Source organism: Mustelus asterias, chromosome 9 (assembly GCF_964213995.1).
Source record: "Mustelus asterias chromosome 9, sMusAst1.hap1.1, whole genome shotgun sequence".
Lineage (NCBI taxonomy): Eukaryota > Metazoa > Chordata > Chondrichthyes > Carcharhiniformes > Triakidae > Mustelus > Mustelus asterias.
The window spans coordinates 118,106,521-118,128,553 of NC_135809.1; the positions used below are offsets into that span (position 1 = coordinate 118,106,521).

A 22,033-nucleotide genomic window follows, 5' to 3' on the forward strand; every position below is an offset into this window, starting at 1 on the left:
AGGTTGTTAAAATCAATGAAGCTTAGCTCTTTCTTAAAACAAGGAATCAAGTTAACGCAATGAATCTACCCATTTTACAATTTTGAAAACATTCAGTGACAAGTAAGTGAGTTCCTAATTAAAATCAATTTAAATGCGAAAGGGCAATATCCTCCTATTCAAGCTGTGTCTTAGCTGCCCCTCATTGGTCACACTCTTGCTTCTGCGTCACAAAAGTTGTGGGTTCAAATCCCTTTCCAGTGATTTGAATCCATGATCCAGGTTAACACTAGAATGGATACTGAGGGTGTGCTGTTGGAAGTGCCGCCTTTCAGATGAGATGTGAAAACCAAGGCCCCATCTGCCCTTTTAAATGGATATAAAAGATCTCATGGGACTAGAACCAGAGCAATTAAATGCTTCCTTGGTGCACTACTAATATATTTATTCCTCAACCAATATCACTAGAAAATGGTCATCCATTGTCTCATTGCTTCCGTGGGCAAATTGGCTGCCAGATTGCTTCCACTTTAACAGTGACGACACTTGGAAAGGATTTCATTGTCTGTTAAGTGCTTTGGGATCATGAAAGATGCTACACAAAGGCAAGTTCTCTCTCCCAAGAGCCACGGTCATGACAACACCAGATTAAAATCCAACAGGTTTATTTGGAATCATGAGCTTTCAAAGCAACTGCTTCTTCATCACTCACCTGATGAAGGAGCAGCGCTCCGAAAGCTTGTGATTTCAAATAAACCTGGTGTTGTGAGACTTCTTACTGTGCCCACCCCAGTCCAACGCCAGCATCTCCACATCATGGTCATGACAATGTCTACTCTGAAAACTAACTTCAAGATTTACTGACACCTGGAAAGAGTAGCAGCCTCCGGGATGTGTTTGCTTTGTGTTTTGGTTATTAAAAAGAAATGAAATCTTGAACAAGTTCATATTCGTCCAATAAACGCTTATCAAAATAAAACCAACAACCGGGGAACAACAGACAGACTTCAACCTAGGAACTGTGGAATTATAGTTAAGAAAGTCTTAGAAAGCCACAAAATTGTGACCTTGGAAAGTCAGCAAGAGTGGAAACTTCCTCCTTCACTGGATGCCATTAATCAACAACCTATTTTTTCCCCAAACACTTTGTTATGATAACAGCACACAGCTTGTGGAATCACACAATCACAAGACAACCTTTAAAACACACTGACTCTGCAGGTATATAAATAGTCGAATATAATTAGGTTGCCACATTGAAATGCTATCCTCACACCTTTTATTGGATATTGAAACTCCAGATTTAGTCCAAGTGATATTTTAAACATCAGTAGGAAACCTGTACGGTGACACTACTCTTACCCAATTGATGAACACGCTGCAATACTGCTACAGGTTGTGAGAGTCAGAGCAGTAACTCATTATCAGACGAGCTTTTTCACAGGAGTATATACTGGGACCTAGCCAAAAATGCTAATAACCATATCAGTGATTACTTTGCGTAAGGTCTGGATAAAAGTTGGTGAAAGAAAATATTTTTATTAAGCGAAAAGTGATCTGAATAAAGCTGAAATTAATTCCAGATAAATTATATCATCCAATAGCGGCCGTTAACTAAATTAATCCAATGCTTCTCTGGCTCCACTGTCACTTGCAAACTTGAGCTAATTCAAAACTCAGCTGCCCATGCCCTTACTCGCACACATCCTGGTCACTCACTTCCCATCTGCTTGCTGACCAGCATTCAATATCATTATGTTCCAAGTCCTCTACATTCACCCCCTTCCCATCTCTGCAACCTTGTTCAGCCCTTTGACTGTCTGAGATCTTCGCGTTCTTACAATTTTGGCCTCTTGCACATCAATGATTTTAATTCTAACCATTGGTGGCATGTCTTCAACGGCCAGGGCTCTAAACCCTGGAACTGAAACCACATTGAACTTTTTCTGTCCTCCTTAAAGAGACTCCCTAAAGTTTAGGCTCTATGGCTAACTTGTGCTAATATCTCCTTATATTTTTGATTTGATTTTTTGATTTGATTTCAAATCAAAAATATAAGGAGGTATTGGCACGGGTTAGCAATAGAGTTAAATTTTAGGGAGTCTCTTAAAGGATGACAAAGTTTGATGTGGTTTCAATAGGAAATTCCAGAGTTTGGAGCCCAGGCAGTTGAAGGCATGCCACCAATGGTGTAGAGTTAAAATCATTATATAGTTATATAATATTATATAAAATCATTATATAGCCCGGTGTCAAATTTTGTCTGATAACATTCATGTAGAAGTACCTTGGGAAGTTTTACATTATTAAATGCACTATCTAAAGATTATATGGCAGGGGGAAAGATGTGATTTTATTAAGGATAATCCTAAACTGATATCACTAACAGGCATATTTATTATTAATTTTAATAAATCACAGAGAGGAAGTCAGGCCAACGCTGTGGCTTTATTGTCAGAGTCAGATGCTGGGGCTATGTTTCAGTAACATGTGCACATGCAGGGTGTAAAGTCAACAGGATTCAATTTTGCTAATTATCTCCCGATTTGCGTTTACACCACACGGGCACAAACTGGGATCAGTCAAGACGCGCCACTACAACAAAATCAATCAGACTTAAAACCTCATTCAGATAAACAAAACAGGAACATAGATGCCGTCTCACAGTCGCAGAAAAGCTGGAGGGAAAATAGATGTTGGAGCGCCTCCAAATCGCCTCACTAGAGACACGGGACCCATCTGCTGAGCTTTGCATCTGAACTTTAACTACCATTCAAAATCCATCTCCACAGAGATGAATTCACAAAGCAAACAGATGGACCCCTGCCTCCCTGGGCCTCTGTGTTATTTGTTTAATAAATTTAATTAATATCCAACTACAGTGGATTGTTCCCAGAATAGTGTGTGTCTCTCTGAAGCTACACAATGACTGATTTCCCATAAAAGCCTGGATAACAGTGTCTTCAGGTCATTTCCCCCTTTTCAAAGTGCCACGTGTTTATATAGCTTCACATATATTCATCACTGCACCACTCAATTCTTACTTGGGACTTTTTGTTTTAACATTGTGGAATAAAGTTCACCTCTAGCTCACACAAACAAACTGCCGCACCTCGATGCATATTTCTAAAGTTGTGTTGGGAACTCCTATTCTGTCATCTCCACTGTCTGCAATGTTGCTAACAACCCTTCTGGAGTTTACAGGTTAATGAGTTATGCACCCCTTTAGCCCTGAAGGCATCTGGCTGGCTTTCAGCAGACTTGATAATTAGGCCCTTTGATTTTGATATTAAGGATGTTCATTTCATTATTTTCCTTTGCAAAAAGGTGTCAGTTCTACGTTGGTGAAATGAAAGGTGATACAGAGATCACACGCAGTCTACTTCTCCTGATAATACGAAGTCATAAAGAAAATTGATATGCTCACCAGATTGAATTAAGCAGTGTAAATAACAGACCAAACTGTCAAGATAAATTTGAATGATTAGATCATTGGAATTACTGGAGAGCACGGTGGATAAGTCTACCTTGGAAGTCTTGAAAAATCCTTCCGAAGACGGGGCTCGGTTTATATGCTAAGATTGAAACCTGAACCCAGGGACTGGAATTTTCCTGTCCTGCCCGCCACGGGAATCGTAGCGGGCGGGGCACAGACCACGCTAAGGTCCATTGACCTTGGGCGGGATTTTCCGGTTTTGGGGCGAGTGTGGCTGGAAAATACGCCCCTAGTTTTGGTGCGTGGGTGTGTCACCCTTTTGAAATGTGAAAAATAAATATCACCGGTTCTTCAAATTAAATCAAAGTGACGGGTTTTGGTGAAAGAATTAATTCTAAAAGGACACCATCAATCACAAACAAGATGTTTTAAAAACCATCTTCGCCCTCCGAGTCCAAATCATAGAAATCATAGAAACCCTACAGTGCAGAAATAGGCCATTCAGCCCATCGAGTCTGCACCGACCACAATCCCACCCAGGCCCTATCCCCATATCCCCACATATTTACCCGCTAATCCCTCTAACCTACGCATCCCGGGACACTAAGGGGCAATTTAGCATGGCCAGTTAACCTAACCCGCACATCTTTGGACTGTGGGTGGAAACCGGAGCACCCGGAGGAAACCCACGCAGACACAGGAAGAATGTGCAAACTCCACACAGACAGTGACCCAAGCCGGGAATTGAACCCAGGTCCCTGGAGCTGTGAAGCAGCAGTGCTAACCATTGTGCTACCGTGCCGCCCCAAAAGTTAATCAAATTCATTCTGAGTCACTTTGGCTATGAAACCTTCATAAGAACCTCCCTCCACATCAGATTCAGAACCATTGACACCACAAATTATCTTTCTTCCCCTCCATTGGTTTAGCTGTTCCACATTTTTATTGACAATCTGGCGACAGTTTGTGCATTAATAACATCCCATTTGATGATGATACCAGACTAGACATCAAGCAGGGCTAGACACATATTTCCAATCTCTTTCTCTGTTAACCTTCCACCTATTCCATTCGCCACAAGCATGTTCCTTCATTGGCTTGTTGAGGTGCCTGTCCAAAGGTTGAATGATGGAAGTTAGAACCCCCCCGGTACAGCTGCAATTTAGGTGTCTTTTTCTTCACAGACACCTCTCGATTTCAACAGTTACCTGAGATCTGAACATACCCCACAGTAATAGGCTACATTTTTTGTGTAGGCAAAGAATGGGCCTATTCAATACATCGATCACAACTTTATCCTTGTTTGGGTTTTGGAAAGGTAATCCTGTACTGTCTGACTAACTGACTTGCCATAGTCATGGTGGCACAGTGGCACATTGGTTAGCACTGCTGCCTCACAGCGCCAGGGACCCAGGTTTGATTCCTGGCTTGGGTCACTGTCTGTGTGGAGTCTGCATGTTCTCCCCGCGTCTGCGTGGGTTTCCTCCGGGTGCTCCGGTTTCCTCCCACAGTCCAAAAAACGTGCTGGTTGGGTGCATTGGCCATTCTAAATTCTCCCTCAGTGTACCCGAGCAGGTGCCGGAGTGTGGAGACTGGGGGATTTTCACAGTAACTTCATTGCAGTGTTAATGTAAGCCTACTTGTGACACCAATAAATAAATTTAAATGTGAAATCTTGACTCTGCCACAAGGCACTCCACCTCTGGAGGTAGACATCTTAAAATCAGTTCAATAAAGACCTCTCACCGAGTACGCACCAATGAGGATTGCTGTCCTTATAACTGAAACAGGGGCTGGAATTTTCCAGGCCCCCTTCCGCCCCCACGACAGGTTTTCCGGTGGTAGAGGGAGCTCACCTTTGGCCACCGGCAGAATCTTCCCGTCCCGCCGAACTCAATGGCCATCTGCGTTGCTCACCCAGAAGGAAAAAACAGTTAAACAGGGAAATAAGAATACTGGTCTTGTATACCTTAAAATGGAACACCAGTAAAATGGGGAAATAAGAATATTGGTCCAAACTATTCTTTTCCTTCTGGGCTGGCCGCACCGCTGGGAAACCCGCTGCGGGGAGCCATCTTTGTTGGTACTGTAAGATCCCACTGGTGGGAAGGGCTGGAAAATCCTTCCCATGGTATCAGATAGTGACAGAAAATAGAATTTTGGAAATGATTCAGAGAAGACACTGAGGACTGAGGAAAACAAAAAGAATTCAAAATCTGCAAAAAGGAAACTGTTAAAAAAGACAAAGGGGATCAGACAAAGGCTGCAAGTAAGACAGCTCGAAAGGCAGACAAAAAAGTACAAATCTACGAATAAACTGCTGAATAGGATAAAGGTTGCAAGTAAATATTGAGTACATAAAAAGTGGCTGTAGTAAATTTTCCAATCCCATCTCTAGTAATATTGGACAGTAATGCGTGGCAAACCTGGCAGTTTTTCCACTTACAGTGGCAAAACCATGAGATTGCAACAGACTTAATGAACAGCATGAACCGGTTGGAGTAGCAATATCATTAACACTGTTGGGAAGCGACTGTCAACACCCTAAGTCTAATAGATGGGCAAAGAAAAATTATGAGAGAGAATTTGAAAACCTTGAACACATATTTTGAACCCGAAATGAATGTTATATATGAATGATATGTATTCAGCACTAGAATTCAGAGTGAAAATGAGACCGTTGAACTGTACACCATGGCAGTAGCACAGCTAGCAGATTTATGTGAGTTTGGACAGCTAAAAAAATGATCTGATTTAAGATAGATTGGTCCCAGACATGAGCGATCCGTCAGTGACAAGTCCACTGAAAGGTGAGAAAACTGATTCCATAGAAAGCAATAAATGTGTGTCAAAACGCGGAAGCTGTGAAATGTCAGCTAGAGCATACGTATGGCAGAACAGACCAAAAGATACATTATGTTGAGAGGCAGTCCAAGCCAAAATAGCTGAGCAAACACAGACAAAGGGCAGGATGCAAAAGCTGTGGAGGACAGTATGTGTGTGGAAAGCAGTGTTTTAACTGCAAGAAGCGGAATTATATTGCCCACAAGTGCTTGGTGAGAAAAAAGCAAAACAAACTGATGCAGATGGCCAATGGAGAGATTTCAGCAGGGCAATCTGATGAGCAACTATACACAACACAACAAGTTGGTTCTGTCAAGTCTTTAGGTGACAAATGATTTATGACTATTACCATGATGACCGCAGAGGGAAAGTATCAAATGAACAAGAAGTGTCAGATAGACACAAGTGCGTCATACAACATAGTGACCTTCACAAATCTGTATGAAGCAGCTCAACATGGAGATCCGAACATTAAGCTCCTGAAAGTAAGATTGAGACTATATGATGGCACAAAGACTCATACTGAGAGAAGAAGGTCTGACAGCCCAATGCGATGGCAAGAAGAAAGATCCAGGCTAGAATTCTCCGACTTCGCCCACGGCTGGGATTCTCCGGTCCCACTACAATAAATGGAGATTTGGCTGAGTGCCAAATTCTCTGTTCTCACTAGTAGCGGTGACGGGGTGTACGCAGTCGGAGAATCCAGGCCCTAGACTATCAGATTACAGATGGGGCACATGGCCACTCAGTTCAGATGGAGCAAGTCTAAAGTTTGGACCCATAACCCGGAATGTGCAAACAGTGAAAGGGCAAAGAAAAGAGAGCGGGACAATGCTCAAGCAAACCACAAGATGGTTGATGACCACGTCAGTGCAATGACATGCATGAGCCGAAGGAAATGTTCACATCAGAGTCGAACTGGAAGAGTTAAAAAGCAAGATTCCAGCTGAGTGTATACATTTGAAAAGGCAGAATAAACTGAAGTCTTCAGCGAACTAATCTGTGCGCGATCTGACCAAACATTTCGGGGACAACAAAAAGATACCAGGAGCAAAGAATGACCCACAATTCTACAATTGGCAACTCAAAGTGGGAATTTAAAAAACTATCCAGATATACAGGCGCAACTGCAGGCATATACACTCAACTAGCGAAACTGTGCCTTCACAGCAATTGGGTGGTCAGGGAGAAGGGATCCCACCAGCTGTATTGAGCACAGAACTACCATCAATTCTAGAAGTCCACAAGTCCCCAGTAACTGCAATGGAACAACAACAGTGACCAAGGCATCAAGAGTCATGCGAATGACACCCTCCAAACAAGGAACATCACCCAGAGATATAGCCAATGTCAACATGCACACGGACCATTATGTGACTGACCATTAAGAGCATGGGTAAGATTATCTTTTGGAGACTCAATGAGCCAAATGGCCTCCTTCTGCACTGTAGAGGTTCTAGGATTCTCTGGAATCTTGTCTTCTCTAGTCCTGTGGTTCACACTGGAACTATTTTTGAACCCTTTCTACTTCGCAGTTTGGTAGATGGGCATACCAAAATTCCTGGTGTTACATTCATATTGCTAATATGACATAAATGGGTCTCCTGTTTTTGCTGCTGTCTGGTGGTGAATCACTGGAGACTGGCAATTTTGGCATTGGGGTCTTTTGGTCATCTCTGTGCGATCTTGGTTTTCTGCTGCAACACTAGACACTTCTGTCCCATAAGAAGGCTACACATAAAGCTATTGCTCTGAAATCTTTGCTGGATTCGGGGTTTGATTTGAACCACTTAAGTGCATTTACACGTATTGAGTTTCTAGTGATGATGTAACCAGTCTGGTGATTTTTGAGGGCTCATTCCATTACATACTTCTTACTGTTCTCATGGTGAATTTGATCTTGGACATCTTCTTCAGGGTGGATTCCTTCCTCTTCTATTTTCTCAACAGTTTTTCACTCACACTGAATTCCCTCGCTGCTGCACAGTTATTTGACAAGTTAGCAAATGCTGCAACTTTTAGCTTGAAACCAGCTTTGTACTTCATTCGTTTTGCTGGAGGACCGATTTCTGTTCATCATTCACCATGTGCGATCTGCTTAGCATGGGGGTATCTTCGACTCCAGCACATCTTCTTGGCAATACAGCCCGTATTGCCTGCTTGATCCAATGCACCAACTTATAAGGTGAGTAAAACTTGCATTTCTGAAGTGCAAAATTGAAGGCCACTCCTAATGATAGCATATCTTAGTACGCCAAGTACAAGGCTAAACATGAGCTTTGGCACTGAAAGAAATGGGGTTGTCTTATATGCTGGGTCAACTTATATCTCACAATCAGTAGTGTAACTTTGACCCAAGTGTTGAAGATACACATGGAGCCCTGAGAAGAGCAACATTGCCAACTGAATCATTTTATTAACTTGGAAAAGTGCTCTAATTAGAGGGTTAAACAACACCAACTTGCAACACAGCACCTCTATGTTCTATAGGGAGTGGGATAGCTTGATCTTGGTTTCAGATAAAGCTCGGCACAACATCGTGGGCCGAAGGGCCTGTTCTGTGCTGTACTGTTCTATGTTCTATGTTTATTAAAGGAAAACATCTCAGTTTCACAGGAATGCTTGCAAAACAAAATTTGACAACAAGCCTCATAAAGAGATATTAAGACAGATGACAAAAAGCTTGGTCAAACAGGTAGGTTATAAGGAGTAATTTAAAGGAGGAGATAGAGAGGTAGAGATGCAAGGATGTTTAAGGAGGGAACTGCAGACTCTCGGATAGAAACATAGAAAATAGGAGCAGGAGGAGGCCATTTGGCCCTTTGAGCCTGCTCTTCCATTCATTATGATCTTGGCTGATCACCCAATTCAATAGCCTGATCATGCATTGTCCCCATATCCTTTGGTCCCTTCGCCTAAAGTGCTATATCTAACCGCTTCCTGAAAACATTCAATATTTTGACCTCAACTACTTTCTGTGGTAGCGAATTCCATAGGCTCACTGTTCTAGACAGTTGAAGGGAGGAATGCCAATGGTGGAGCAAAAAAAATCATTATAGAAATATAAAGATAAGGATAGCATGCACGACTTTAAAATGGGGATTGAATTATCTGCCTACACTGGTCCCACTATTCTGATTCAAAACCCTTCTGAAGACTACACTTTGCCTTATTCCTATATTCCTTAGTTCAAAGGGGTAAGTTTTAAATAATATCTTTTAGGAGGAATGAGAGGTAGAGAGGTTTAGGCAAGAAATTCCAGTGGTTAGGACCCAGTAAGCTGAAGACACAATGGTAGAGTAATTAAAGTTGAGAACAGGCAAATAAAAAGGCAGAGGCTGATCCTGTAAGACTTTAAGTGACCTTTGTTATAAAACAGTAAAAAACTGATTCACGGATCAAATTATAAATACAGATATTATGGGATAAGACTTCCTGGCAATATCACAAACAGACAACTACTTAATGTATTCACGTAAAATTCCCATGCGCGTTATTGTAAAACAGGTTCATTTTAAATAGGTTGAAAAAATATATAAAGGCATTTATTAGGCACACACATGCTCATTTGAACACAAATGCTCTGTGTTCAGATGTTGGGCCACGGTACTCAATTTCAGGGCTGCAGGTCTCGGATGCTGGGCTTCCGAGTGGTGAACAGGATGCAATACGATTACCAAGATCCAATTGCTCACTTGAGTCAATCACCAGCCAAATTAGACAATTACCTATCAAGGGGCTGCTCTGCTCCAGAAACCAAAACATATTCTCCCAACCCTCCCTCCCTCAATCCCAACTTCTGCTTAGAATCATTTTAGCTGCCAACTTTCAACAGTAAATACTCTCCACAGGCTTCAATTATTCCTATGTTAAGGATCAAAATTGCCCTGAGCCACCATTTTAATTAGAGCCTCTAAGACAGGGACTTAAATCCTTCTATCGAGGTAATTCAAGTTAAAATTATCAAACAGTCTTAGGTCACTGAACACAGAAGGCGGGATTATCCAGCAGTGCTCGCCCCAAGACCGGAAAATCCCACCCGAGGTCAACAGACCTTCGCATGGTATTGTGCCACCCACTACGATTCCCGTGGGGGTCAGGATGTGAAAATTCCACCCAAACTGTCTGCCATCTTTGCTATGTTACAAGAGTGACGACACTTCAAAAGGACTTCATTGGCTGCAAAGTCCTTTGGGATGTCCTGAGGTCATGATAGGGGTTGTATAAATAAAAATCTCTCTCTTCTTTCATTAATTATTCTTCAAAAATCTACCAGTTAACAATATGACGATTACAATCTCATCTGACGTTGTCGATGGTGGCCGTTGACTATTTGTCAACGGCCACCATCTAATCCCGAGATTAGATTATCAGTTTACAATTAATTCCACTGATCCACTATTGCCTGTACAAAATGCACTGTGGTCCAATTCTCTGGAGTGATAGTGAACCATGCATCATAAATGTCTTTTTCCATAGGTCACAGTCACCTGGTAATCAGCACAAAAACGTTGAAAGCATTTTAGTTTTTGGCAGTCAACCTTTTTCCTTCCGTTACATTTAATTTCAAGTCTCCCACATCCCTCAAATGTAGTTTTATAATTGCCCCTCAGTCAAAAAAAAATATGTATTTGAAAAATTCCAAGCTTTTCAGCACTTTGTGTTTGATCTAAAACAGGAATCGCCTGGATTTCTTTTGCAAAAAATAACCTATCTGTCAATCACAGGGAGATCCAGGGGTCGTGTGAATGACATAGCTGGTCGGATTTAAACTTTGGCTTAACCGCCATTGGGCTGGCTCTCACCAAAAAACATGTCCACTATTTGTCTGGGGCTTTTCTTTATAATCAGAGGGGAGCGGGAAGCAGGATGAATTGCATGGCATCCAGTCTGAACTCAATCTCAGTGTCGCTGAGACGCTGCAGCATTTGAAACAACTCTGGACAGAAGGGAGAGCTCTGTCTCACTGACAAGACATATTTATTAGCCTGGGGGTCATGCTTTACTGGATTGGATCCAAAGCGCGAGTGTTAGTGTACTCTCCCGTGAATAGTACGACAGTTACAATGTTCACTGAAAAGTAATGACCTGCTTTTGCATTTTATAAGGTGCTCCTCGCAGTAATCCGCATTGTATATCAATTACCTCATCTAGCAGAAGAAGCCACATGGCCAACCCTCGTTATATCGCATCATTTGCTTTCCTTCCAATCTAACTGCGGAGACTATGGTTTTCAGCGGAAGGTGTGGAGGATAGACAGGGTTCGGAATCTGGGATAGGTTGGGGACTGCAGCTTTGCAGTTCATAAGGATTTAATTAGAATCTGACCCTGCTTCTGCTGTCACCCATGTCCTATCATCCTTCATAAACGGTCTCAGGGAACAGGGCAGTAAGTGAGCAGAGATGAGGTGTCATTAATGCTGGAACATCCTAAATTAGGTTTAAGCTACCATTAAGCCAATTACCCTTGTGTGACTCATTTGTTTTCATGTCAACCGAATTGCTAATTCAATCAACCATACAGTAACCTGCACCACACCCACCCACCCCTCCCTCCAGCCACCGCCACCTCAACCCTTGCTCCCCCTACACCCCCACGCACACACAGGAGGATAAAATCTTACCCAGGTAAATTATACAAATTACAAACGTTCGATTGGGACTTAAATCAAAAGGCAGCAAGTTCAGAAATTGTACATAAATCCATTCCCTTCTCATTCTCAACACTAATCCTCCCCATCTGCAACCAATAAATCTACTGTGATTTGTGCCAGGACTACATATCTGTTCCATTATTATAATCGCTTACATCTGATGTCTATTGCTGAGACTGGTAGCAGTCCAAATAACAGTTATTTAACTCCCTTGATTGCTCCAACCAACTCCCAGGTTAATTAGTTTGCATGATTACCTTCAAAACATTGGCACTGAATGGGCATTGTGACTATAATTGTCGAGAAGTGTTGGATTTTATAGAGTCAAAAACGGGAAATCTGCCTTACGGGTGCTTAACCTCAATGCTTTCCAGCCCCCAGCAGGCTACCTGCTGGTGTGGTTTTGGTGCTGTTTGGCATGGGGGATTGAGGGTGGGAGGGGGTGGTGGTCTATATTCAGCAGTGCGTGAGTATCTTTTGTACAAGCATGACTGTAACCGGGAATAATGGGTCTGAAATCTGATTAGAGTGGGAATTCAAAATGGATGCTGTCACACTTGCCACCCGTTACACATCCAACTGGCATGGGATTGAATATTGGGCAGGGTTCAGAAACAGCTGTAGGTGCACCAAATTTGTGTCCACACCCAAGATTGATTTCACTACAAAATCTTTCAGGTTAGTGCACTTATAAAAAACAAAAACATTTTTTAAAAAACAAGCAAAAAGGGCACTCAGTAGATTACATCCATCTGCCCTGCTGTGTTAACGCAGCATGATTATAATTACGCAGTTCTTCCTTGAGGCTTTTCCCAACTTTTTTGATGCTCTGTAACTACAAAATTGGAAAAAAAAATTTTTTATTAAGAGCATACATCTTATTTCTGACTTCAGGCCAATCCAGATCCAACAATCTGCTCTGAAAACTCTGCTCACATTTTGACAGCTGTGACAAATTCCACCACAACAATCCACAACACTCTAAAGCAATTAACAATATTCTAAATCAAACAACCCACAGCATTCTTTAAAAAAAAGTCAATTCAGCCTATCTCCCAGTGTAATGGATCCATTAAAAAAAACTGAAGGATCCGGATTCGCACATTCAGCAAAAAATGAATCAGTTCCTTAGGTACCCTCCCCGTGTACCAAGTTTTTTGGAATCAGTCCATGAGTATGTTGACGTGCAGAAAAACAGACTAATAACAGGGGTAAAAACATTACCTTCATCCATCTTCAGCGACGGAGGTAAGTATGATTGCGAAGGAAGAACAAGTGAGCATCACCTCCAAAGTCATTCAAAATGCAAAATGTCACAACTGCACAGCAAACAACCTCTTGACAGCTAATGAATGTTATGTGATGGATTCTGTTCAGGCAAAGCTTTGTTCTCGGGATTCAGACAAGGCTGCCCAGTTCCCAAAGAAGCCGGCAGTGATTGGATGGGGGAAGGGAGAAGATTGCTTCTTAATGATTGTTTTTTTTACAACTGTGACGATACTGTGCCTTTAAGCAATGTATTTTAATCATGTTTCTCTGCAGGATTTTGTCAGCATCGTGTTGTCTACAGAAGGTGTCCTCTAATTGTTACTGAAGCAATATAATGGACACCATGTTAATTTTAATCTGAATTAATGCAGGGTCCTGTGGTTTTTAGTGTCTCTTGGGATTGCTGAGTGGAGCTTGATTGAGGATGATTGACAGGTCAGGTGATATGGCTGGGGTTAGCTTTTTTTTAACAGAGCATTCCAAGTTTTAGTTTTGTTTCTCAGTTGCTGCCAGAAGCTGGTGGAAGAAGCTAGTGTCTCTGTCGCTCTCTCTCTCCAGAGGTTTTCTGAAAGTTCCAAGACTGGGGAGCCGCAGAGAATTGATCCAACATTCAAAGGACCAATTCACAGCAGGTATTAAAAAGCTCAAATCCAGCATCACATGAGCATACTTGCTTCTGTGCCAAGTCTGAAGAAGGTGGATGTCTGTGGGATGGTGTTTAACTTGGAACAACAGAGATAGCTAGCTGTTAGGCGTTATACTGTGTGATGTTTAAATCTTGTAATTGGTAAAAGTTATGATAATTTCTTTTGGTTATTTTTAACAATGTTCTTAAATAAATTTTGTTTGATAAAAGCTTCCTCGTGGGTCACTGGAATTATACCCACAGTGAAACACCTTATGCTCACTCATGCCAAAATCAAATGTAAAACTTCAGGCCTAGACTGACTTCATAAAACACCTTGGGGTTTCCGACTTGGGTCTTAACACAACTGAGTGGCTTTCTAGAGGGTATTAACAGTCAACTGCCTTGCAAGGAGCTAGAGTAACAGGTAGGCCAGACCAAGTTAGGGTGGCAGGTTCCCTTCCCCTAAAGGACTTTACTGAACCAAATGGGTATTTATGACAATCTAGCAACCTTTATGATCATCTTTCTATTTTTCCCTCTATGGTGCCAGCCTACAAGTTTAAGTGGCATGGTGGCACAGTGGTTAGCACAGCTACCTCAGAGCGCCAGGGACCTGGGTTCAATTCCCAGCTTGGGCCACTGACTATGTGGAGTTTGCATATTCTCCCCGTGTCTGCGTGGGTTTCTTCCGGATGCTCCGGTTTCCTCCCACAGCCGAAGATGTGCAGGTTAGGTGCGTTGGCCATGTTAAATTCTCCCTCAGTTACCTGAAAAGACACTGAAGTGTGACGACTAGGGGATTTTTCACAGTAATTTCATTACAGTGTGAATGTAAGCCTACTTGTGACTAATAAATAAACTTAACTTAAAGTTATCAGAGCTCTTGCACTTAATTTCACAATTTAGCCAGGATTGAATTTAACAAAATCAATTTGAATTTGTGTCCCACCTTTATCATAGTACAGTGTCCCAAGGCAATCACAGGAGTGATTATCAAATAAAATTTCTCATCATGCCACTTGGAGAGATATTAAGATAGGTGACCAAAAGCTTGATCAAAAAGTTGGATTTTAAGGAGTGTCTTAAACGTGGAGAGAGGTCAAGAGGTTTGGAGATGGAATTCCAGACGTTAGGGCCTTCAGACAGTGGAAGGGATCTTTGGGTTGCCAGGCAGTGGCGTAGTGGTATTGTCATTGGACTAGTAATCCAGACACACAGCGTTATGTTCTGGGGACCCGGGTTTGAATTCCACCACGGCAAATGGTGAAATCTGAATTCAATAAAAAATCTGGAATTAAAAGTCTAATGATGACCATGAAACTATTGTCACTAAAAAAAATTTGGTTCACTAATGTCCTTTAGGGAAGGAAATCTGCCATCCTTACCTGGTCTGGCCTATATGTGACTCCAGACCCACAGCAATGTTGCTAACTCTTAAATGCCCTGAGGGGATGGGCAATAAACTTGGAATACTGTGTGCAATTCTGGTCACCCTATTATAGAAAGGATATTATTAAACTAAAAAGAGTGCAGAAAAGATTTACTAGGATGCTACCGGGACTTGATGGATTGAGTTATAAGAAGAGGCTGAATAGACTGGGACTTTTTTCTCTGGAGCGTAGGAGGCTGAGGGGTGACCTTATAGAGGTCTATAAAATAATGAGGGGCATAGACAAGGTAGATAGTCAATATCTTTTCCCAAAGGTAGGGGAGTCTAAAACTAGAGGTCATAGGTTTAAGGTGAGAGGGGAGAGATACAAAAGTGACCAGAGGAGCAATTTTTTCACACAGAGGGTGGCGAGTGTCTGGAATAAGCTGCCAGAGGTAGTAGTAGAGGCGGGTACAATTTTATCTTTTAAAAAGCATTTAGATAGTTACATGGGTAAGATGGGTATAGAGGGATATGGGCCAAATGCGGGCAATTGGGATTAGCTTAGGGGTTTTAAAAAAGAATAAGGGCGGCATGGACAAGTTGGGCCGAAGGGCCTGTTTCCATGCTGTAAACCTCTACGACTCTATGACTCTATAAATGGTGGCCCAGCCAGCGATGCCCACATCCCATGAACGAATAAAAAAATGTTCAGCCCATGAGCCATTACTTTTACCAAAGTTTCTCTTGATAATTTACTTTATAGGTATAGAATCTACAGTGCAGAAGGAGGCCATTTGGCCCTGCACCAACAACAATCCCACCCAGGTCCTGTCCTGTCTCCATTACCCTCCATATTTTACCCTCCTAATCCCCCTGACACTAAGGGGCAATTTAGCATGGCCAATCAACCTAACCCACACATCTTTGGACTGTGGGAGGAAACCGGAGCACCCGCAGGAAACCCACGCAGACACAGGGAGAATGTGCAAACCCCACACAGACAGTGACCCAAGCCGGGAATCGAACCCGGGTCCCTACCGCTGTGAGGCAGCAGTGCTAACCACTGTGCCACCGTGCCGTGCAGGTTGGGTTCAATGAGAATTTTGACTGTAAATACAGTTAGCACTGAAACACGTTTAGGGACCATATTTGTATAAGAGCTGAACGTTAACAATAAATGCCTCAGCTTGTTTGATACGCGTCCATATACAATTTGTGGGTATCCATGATAAACAGTGAGCAGGTCCTCCAGGCAGCCGACTCAGTCAAAACTATCCCTTCCTGTTTTCAAAGAGGGAATGCAATTTTAATTTCCAGTAGATGTTTCCAATATTAGCCGTGTATTCCCTTGAGTACACAGGAGTAAGGAGTGAGGTGCTTAAAATGATTAATGAGAGAGGCTCTTCCTCTGGTGGAAGAGTCAAGAACAAGGAGCATAACCTTAAAATTAAGAGATGGTGTAAGGAAACACTTTTTCACAAAGAGGTAGTGGAAATCTGAAATGCTCGACCCTGAGAGGTTGTTGACACGGGTGGGGGGGGGGGGGGGGTGTGGAGTCAAGTGATAGAATTTTGTTACACAAGTTGTTAAGGGTTATAGCAGGTAAATGGGGTTAAGATACAGATCAACCATGTTTAATTGAATGATTGAATAGGTTTAAGGAGCTGAATGACCTCCTCCTGTTTCCATGTTCCTTTTTCGTCACATAACGCAGAGCTGAAAGTCAAATTTCAATAATGACTGCCGTTCAGGCGAGGTACACAAAAAGGAACGGGGAAAACTTGAGTTGGAATGTTCAATCTGCAGGACGTGTAATAAATTAACATCGTCATCCCAGATCCAAAATATACTTCAGTCCTTAAGTATTTGGAAGGTTCCTCTATTAACTAGAAATACAGTCTTTGACCGAAGGCTTGCCAGAAAATGGTGTCCTCAGGGAAGCAGTGTTTTACATCAGCATTTCTCATCAGCTCATCAAAATGGCCAATCATCCATGACAATTTAAAAAAATCATTCCCATTCACTGGAATTCTACTGCCTTGCCCGCCATGGAATCGGTGTGGGCAAGGAGTGGACAATGGAAATGCCCATTGACCTCATGCGGGAATTTCCAGTTTCGCTCGAGCAAGGCTGTAAAGTCCCACCCATTATGTTGGCATTGCTGCCATCGTGCTGTTATAGCCCAGCCCTATTTGCCCCTGGATTACAAGCCTTCTCCTTGAACTGCTGCGGTCAATGTGGTGAAAGTTCCTCCTACAATACTGTCCGGTAGGTAAGTCCATGATGTTGACCCAGTGACAGTATGTCTTGGAACTAATGTTGTTCCCACATACTTGCTGTCCCTGTCCTTACAGTTGTTGGAGGTCACAAGTTTTGGGAGGTGTTGCGGAAAAAACTTCGGCGAGTTGTTTTCCAGTCGATTGTACACATTGCAGCCACGATGCAACTGGATGTCAAAGCAGTGGATGAAGTTCTGATCAAGCCAAAAGCTTTGTATTGGACTGCGTTGAGTTTCTTAAATGTTGTCGCAGCTGTGCTCATCCAAGCCAAAGGAGCGCATTCCATTACATTACTGACCTATGGCTTGTAAGTGGTGGAGAGGCTTTGGGGAGTCAGGTGGTGAGTTATGAGCTGCAGAATACTCAGTCTCTGGCCTGTTTGCATAGTCATGGGGTTTTTGTAGATGATCCAGTTAAGTTTGGTCAATGCTCCCTCGAATGTTGATGGTGGGGAATTCAGGGATGGTAATGCCATTGAATGTCAAGGCGAGCTAATTATGGTCTCTCATGTTGCAAATTGTAATTGTCTTGAATTGAATTGAATTATTATTGTCACATATATTGGGATACAGTGAAAAATATTGTTTCACATGTGCTATACAGACAACGCATACCGTCCATAGAGTACATAGAGGAGAAGGAAAGGAGAGAGTGCCAAATATAGTGTCGCAGTTACCGACAAGGTGAAGAGAAAGTTCAGCTTAATATGTGATAGGACCATTCAAAAGTCTGATGGTAGTAGGGAAGAAGCTGTTCTTGAATCGGTTGGTAAGTGTTTTCAGACTTTGTATCTTTTTCCCGATGGAAAAAGGTGGAAGAGAGGGTGCGTGGGGTCCTTAAATACGCTAGCTGCTTTTCTGAGGCAGTGGGAAGTGTAGACAGAGTCAATGGATGGGAGGTTGGTTTGTGTGAAGGACTGAGCTACGTTCACAACTCTTAGTAGTGTCTTGTGGTCCTGGTCAAAGCAGGAGCCATACCAAGCTGTGATGCATCCAGAAAGGATGCTTTCTATGGTGCATCTGTAGAAATTGGTGAGAGTCGTAGTGGACATGCTGAATTTCCTTAGCCTTCTGAGAAAGTAGAAGCGTTGGTGGGCTTTCTTAATTAGCATTGGCATGGAGGGACCAAGACAGATTGTTGGTGATCTTAACACCTAGAAACATGAAACTCTCAACCACCTCCACTTCAGCAAGTCCAATGTGGCATGTCTAGCTATTCATAAAACATACCAGGACTGCTTGTTTCTACGCTACATTATTATTTTGGGTTTTTACTCTTCATAAGTTCAGCATCTGTGTCCACTCCAGGTAGAAACTCTTGCCCATGCTCAGACTGTGTTTTAATTGCCAAAAGATGAAGTAACCTCCAAGAAACCCAAGGATTTGGGGACAAAAAACAACCACTTGTCGTTATACTTTAGCTTAGATTAAAGAACATGGGGGCATGTGATTTTCCTTAATGTTGGAAGCCTGCAGAATAAACATTTCACTGAAATATGCCCTAAGCTAAAATTTTCCAAAATGATTTATAACCAGAAAATGGATAAGTGAATGGAAACAATGGCACACTGTAAATATGTAGTTGTTACAGGCTTAACTTTGAGTTTATAGTAGAGACCATTCATTCATGGAACTATTCATGCCTATTGGCTTTCACTTTCTGTTTCTCCCGGACTCTTTCCTGCCCTAGTCTTAAGTTTGCATCCCTCTCTAGTTTTTCTGTCATCTCCACTGATGCCCTCTTTGAGTTTATCTCATTCACAAAACCCACCTGCTGCTCTTTTTCCTCTGTAGACCACCAACTTTCTTTCCCCGTCTCTTTCAATATCATCAAGTGCCTCCTCCAAAAATCATCTTTCCTTGCAACCCAACCTCGCCCAATCCAATCTCACCCTCCTTATCTACATGTAAAACCCCTACAGTGCAGGAGAGGCCATTCAGTCCATCAAGTCTGCAATGACTTTCTGACAGATTATTTTAACCAGGTCCACCCCCCTGCCCTATCCCTGTAACCCCACACAGTTTTAACATAGCTAATCCATCTAACCTACATATCTTGGGACACTAAGGGGCAATTTAGCATGGGCAATCCACTCAACCTGCACATCTTTGGACTGTGGGAGGAAACTGGAGCATCCGGAGGAAACCCATGCAAGACGTGCGGAGAATGTGCAAATTCCACACAGACAGTCACTCAACGCTGGAATCAAACCCAAGTCCCTGAAGCTGTGAGACAGTAGTGCTAACCACTGGACCACTGTGCCATGTGTTCCCTTGGTGACAACATCCAAAAACATGTGGTCAGTTTCTACCGGTATATGGATGATATCGAGCTCCATTTATGTACTGTCTCTGTTGCCAATTGCCTCTTCGACATTCAATCTTTTATGAGCCACAATTTTCATCTTAAACTCCATTTCCCTACCACTCATTCCACCACCTTTTCCACCACTGACTCAGAGTGAGCCAGGTTATTCACAACCTTCTTATCCCATTTGAGCCTAATGTGAATCTCTTTCCCCAGATTCAATCCCATCTTGGAGCTCACTTCCATTACATTGTCCACCCCACTCCCCCCCCAATCCGTCTTAGCCCATGAGCTGCTCAAACCTCCAGCCAAAGGCTTTTTCACCTCCAGAATCTACTGTTCTTAACTATGTGAAAAGAGGCAAAATGATAAGCTGGTCAGCCCAACCTCCATTGTAGGGAAAGAACTGCAGAGCATCAATAGATAAGGATGATGAATTACCCAGTATGCTGCACAATTGTGAGAGGCAGACATGGGGCGGGATTTTCCAGCCCCGGGGTGGCAGGTTTTCCAGTGGTAGAGGCTGGTCACCATTGGCTGCCAGTGGGATCTTCCAGTCCCGCCAGAGTCAATGGCCATTTGCATTGCTCGCCGGGTGCACCACGGAGGAACCCACCGGCCAATGGTGGCCCACATACCCCCACAGCTCCCCCCCCGCCGCCACCCCAACACTGGAAAACCCACCGCAGCTGGGATGGGAGTGGGGGTGGGGATGGGGGAGAGTCAGAAAATCCCGGCCTTGGTGTTACGGTAGTGAGATCATACCTAATTAAGCTTTTGGAGTTCTTTGGTGAAAATAACTTAAAATATACTTGTAGTGATGGGAACTCAATGGAGATTGTTTATTTAGATTTGAGTTAAGCTTCTGGGAAAGTGTCAGATATGTGGCTGATCCACAACATTGGAGAAGTAGCTGTACCATTGAATTAATGATGTGGAGATGCTGGCGTTGGACTGGGGTGGGCACAGTAAGAAGTCTCACAACACCAGGTTAAAGTCCAACAGGTTTATTTGGTAGCACAAGCTTTCGGAGTGTCGCTCCTTCATCAGGTGACTTACCTGAAGAAGGAGCAGTGCTCCGAAAGCTTGTGCTACCAAATAAACCTGTTGGATCTTAACCTGGTGTTGTGACACTTCTTACCATTGAAATAAACCATGGCTGACCTAAGCCTCAACTCCACTTATCTATCCCATTTTGCTGCATATCTCTCGATAGCCTTACCCAATAAAATTCAATGCATCTCCATCTGGGAAGCTCCAGTTGTTCCCAGTAACCTTTTTAGAAGAGACAGTTCCAAATTTTCAAAGCGATGAACAAGAACAGATTACAGAATCATAGAATCCCTCCAGTGCCGAAGGAGGCCATTCGGCCTATCGAGTCTGCATTGACAACAATCCCACCCAGGCCCTATCCCCATAACCCCATGCATTTACCCTGCTAATCCGCCGACACTAACGGATAATTTAGCATAGCCAGTCCACCTAACCGGCACAGCTTTGGACTGTGGGAGGAAACCGGAACACCCAGAGGAAACCCACGCAGACATGGGGAGAACGTGCAAACTCCACACAGACAGACCCGGCTCCCTGGCGCTGTGAGGCAGCAGTGCTAACCTACGTGTCACTGTGTCACCCATATTCTCAAATTGAGAAGAGATGTTCTCAAATTGGGAAGAATTGGGAAGAATCTGGATAAATTGGGGAGCTATACTGACAAGTGGTAGATGCAAGTTAAAGATGGTGTGAGGGAGTCCACTTTTTGCGGGAACAGTAGGAGAACCTGTGGATGCTGTTTTTAGGATGGGTAGCTTGCCGGACATTCTGTTGGGTGCGTTAGTCCTGGTTTCAAAACATGTATTTTTTGATTCAGATCCTAACTGAAAGAAAAACTGAAACCCCAGGTTTCGAGGGAAACTGAAACTGAAACATCGGCGGCAATCTTACCAAAGAAATTCTGAGTCATGAACGAACGTGAAAATGGAAGAATTTCAGATCTATTTTTTGGGTGAGTTAAACATTAAATCTAACGACACTCTGAGCAAAAAAAAGAAACAAGATCTGTTTCCCACCAGCATGGGGAGGGGGGTGGGGCCTAAGCTCACTGGAAATCTGGAAGCTTACACCAAAGGTGCCATTGCACATGCGCAGATCTCTATCTGTTCTGTGCAACAGCACAGAAGTGATCTGTCAGGCACCCAAACCTGTTAGCGCTAGTCTTCCTCCCCCCCAGCCCCGCTATCATCGTCTTCCCCACCATAATCGCTG

General features: G+C 43.0%; 1 protein-coding gene across 2 annotated transcripts in view; it reads right to left on the bottom strand.

Annotated features, from left to right (window-relative positions):
- Nucleotides 1–22,033, bottom strand: part of LOC144498955 (uncharacterized) — a 92,725-nt gene that overhangs the window by 67,193 nt on the left and 3,499 nt on the right. The window contains exon 1 of one of the 2 annotated variants that reach the window (XM_078220935.1): nucleotides 11,405–11,459. The exons of the other annotated variant lie outside the window; for it this stretch is intronic. Within the exon in view, the coding sequence (XP_078077061.1) occupies nucleotides 11,405–11,409 (5 nt within the window). The 5' untranslated portion in view covers nucleotides 11,410–11,459. Of the gene's footprint in view, nucleotides 1–11,404; nucleotides 11,460–22,033 lie in introns of those variants that run through there. 2 annotated transcript variants of the gene reach the window in all.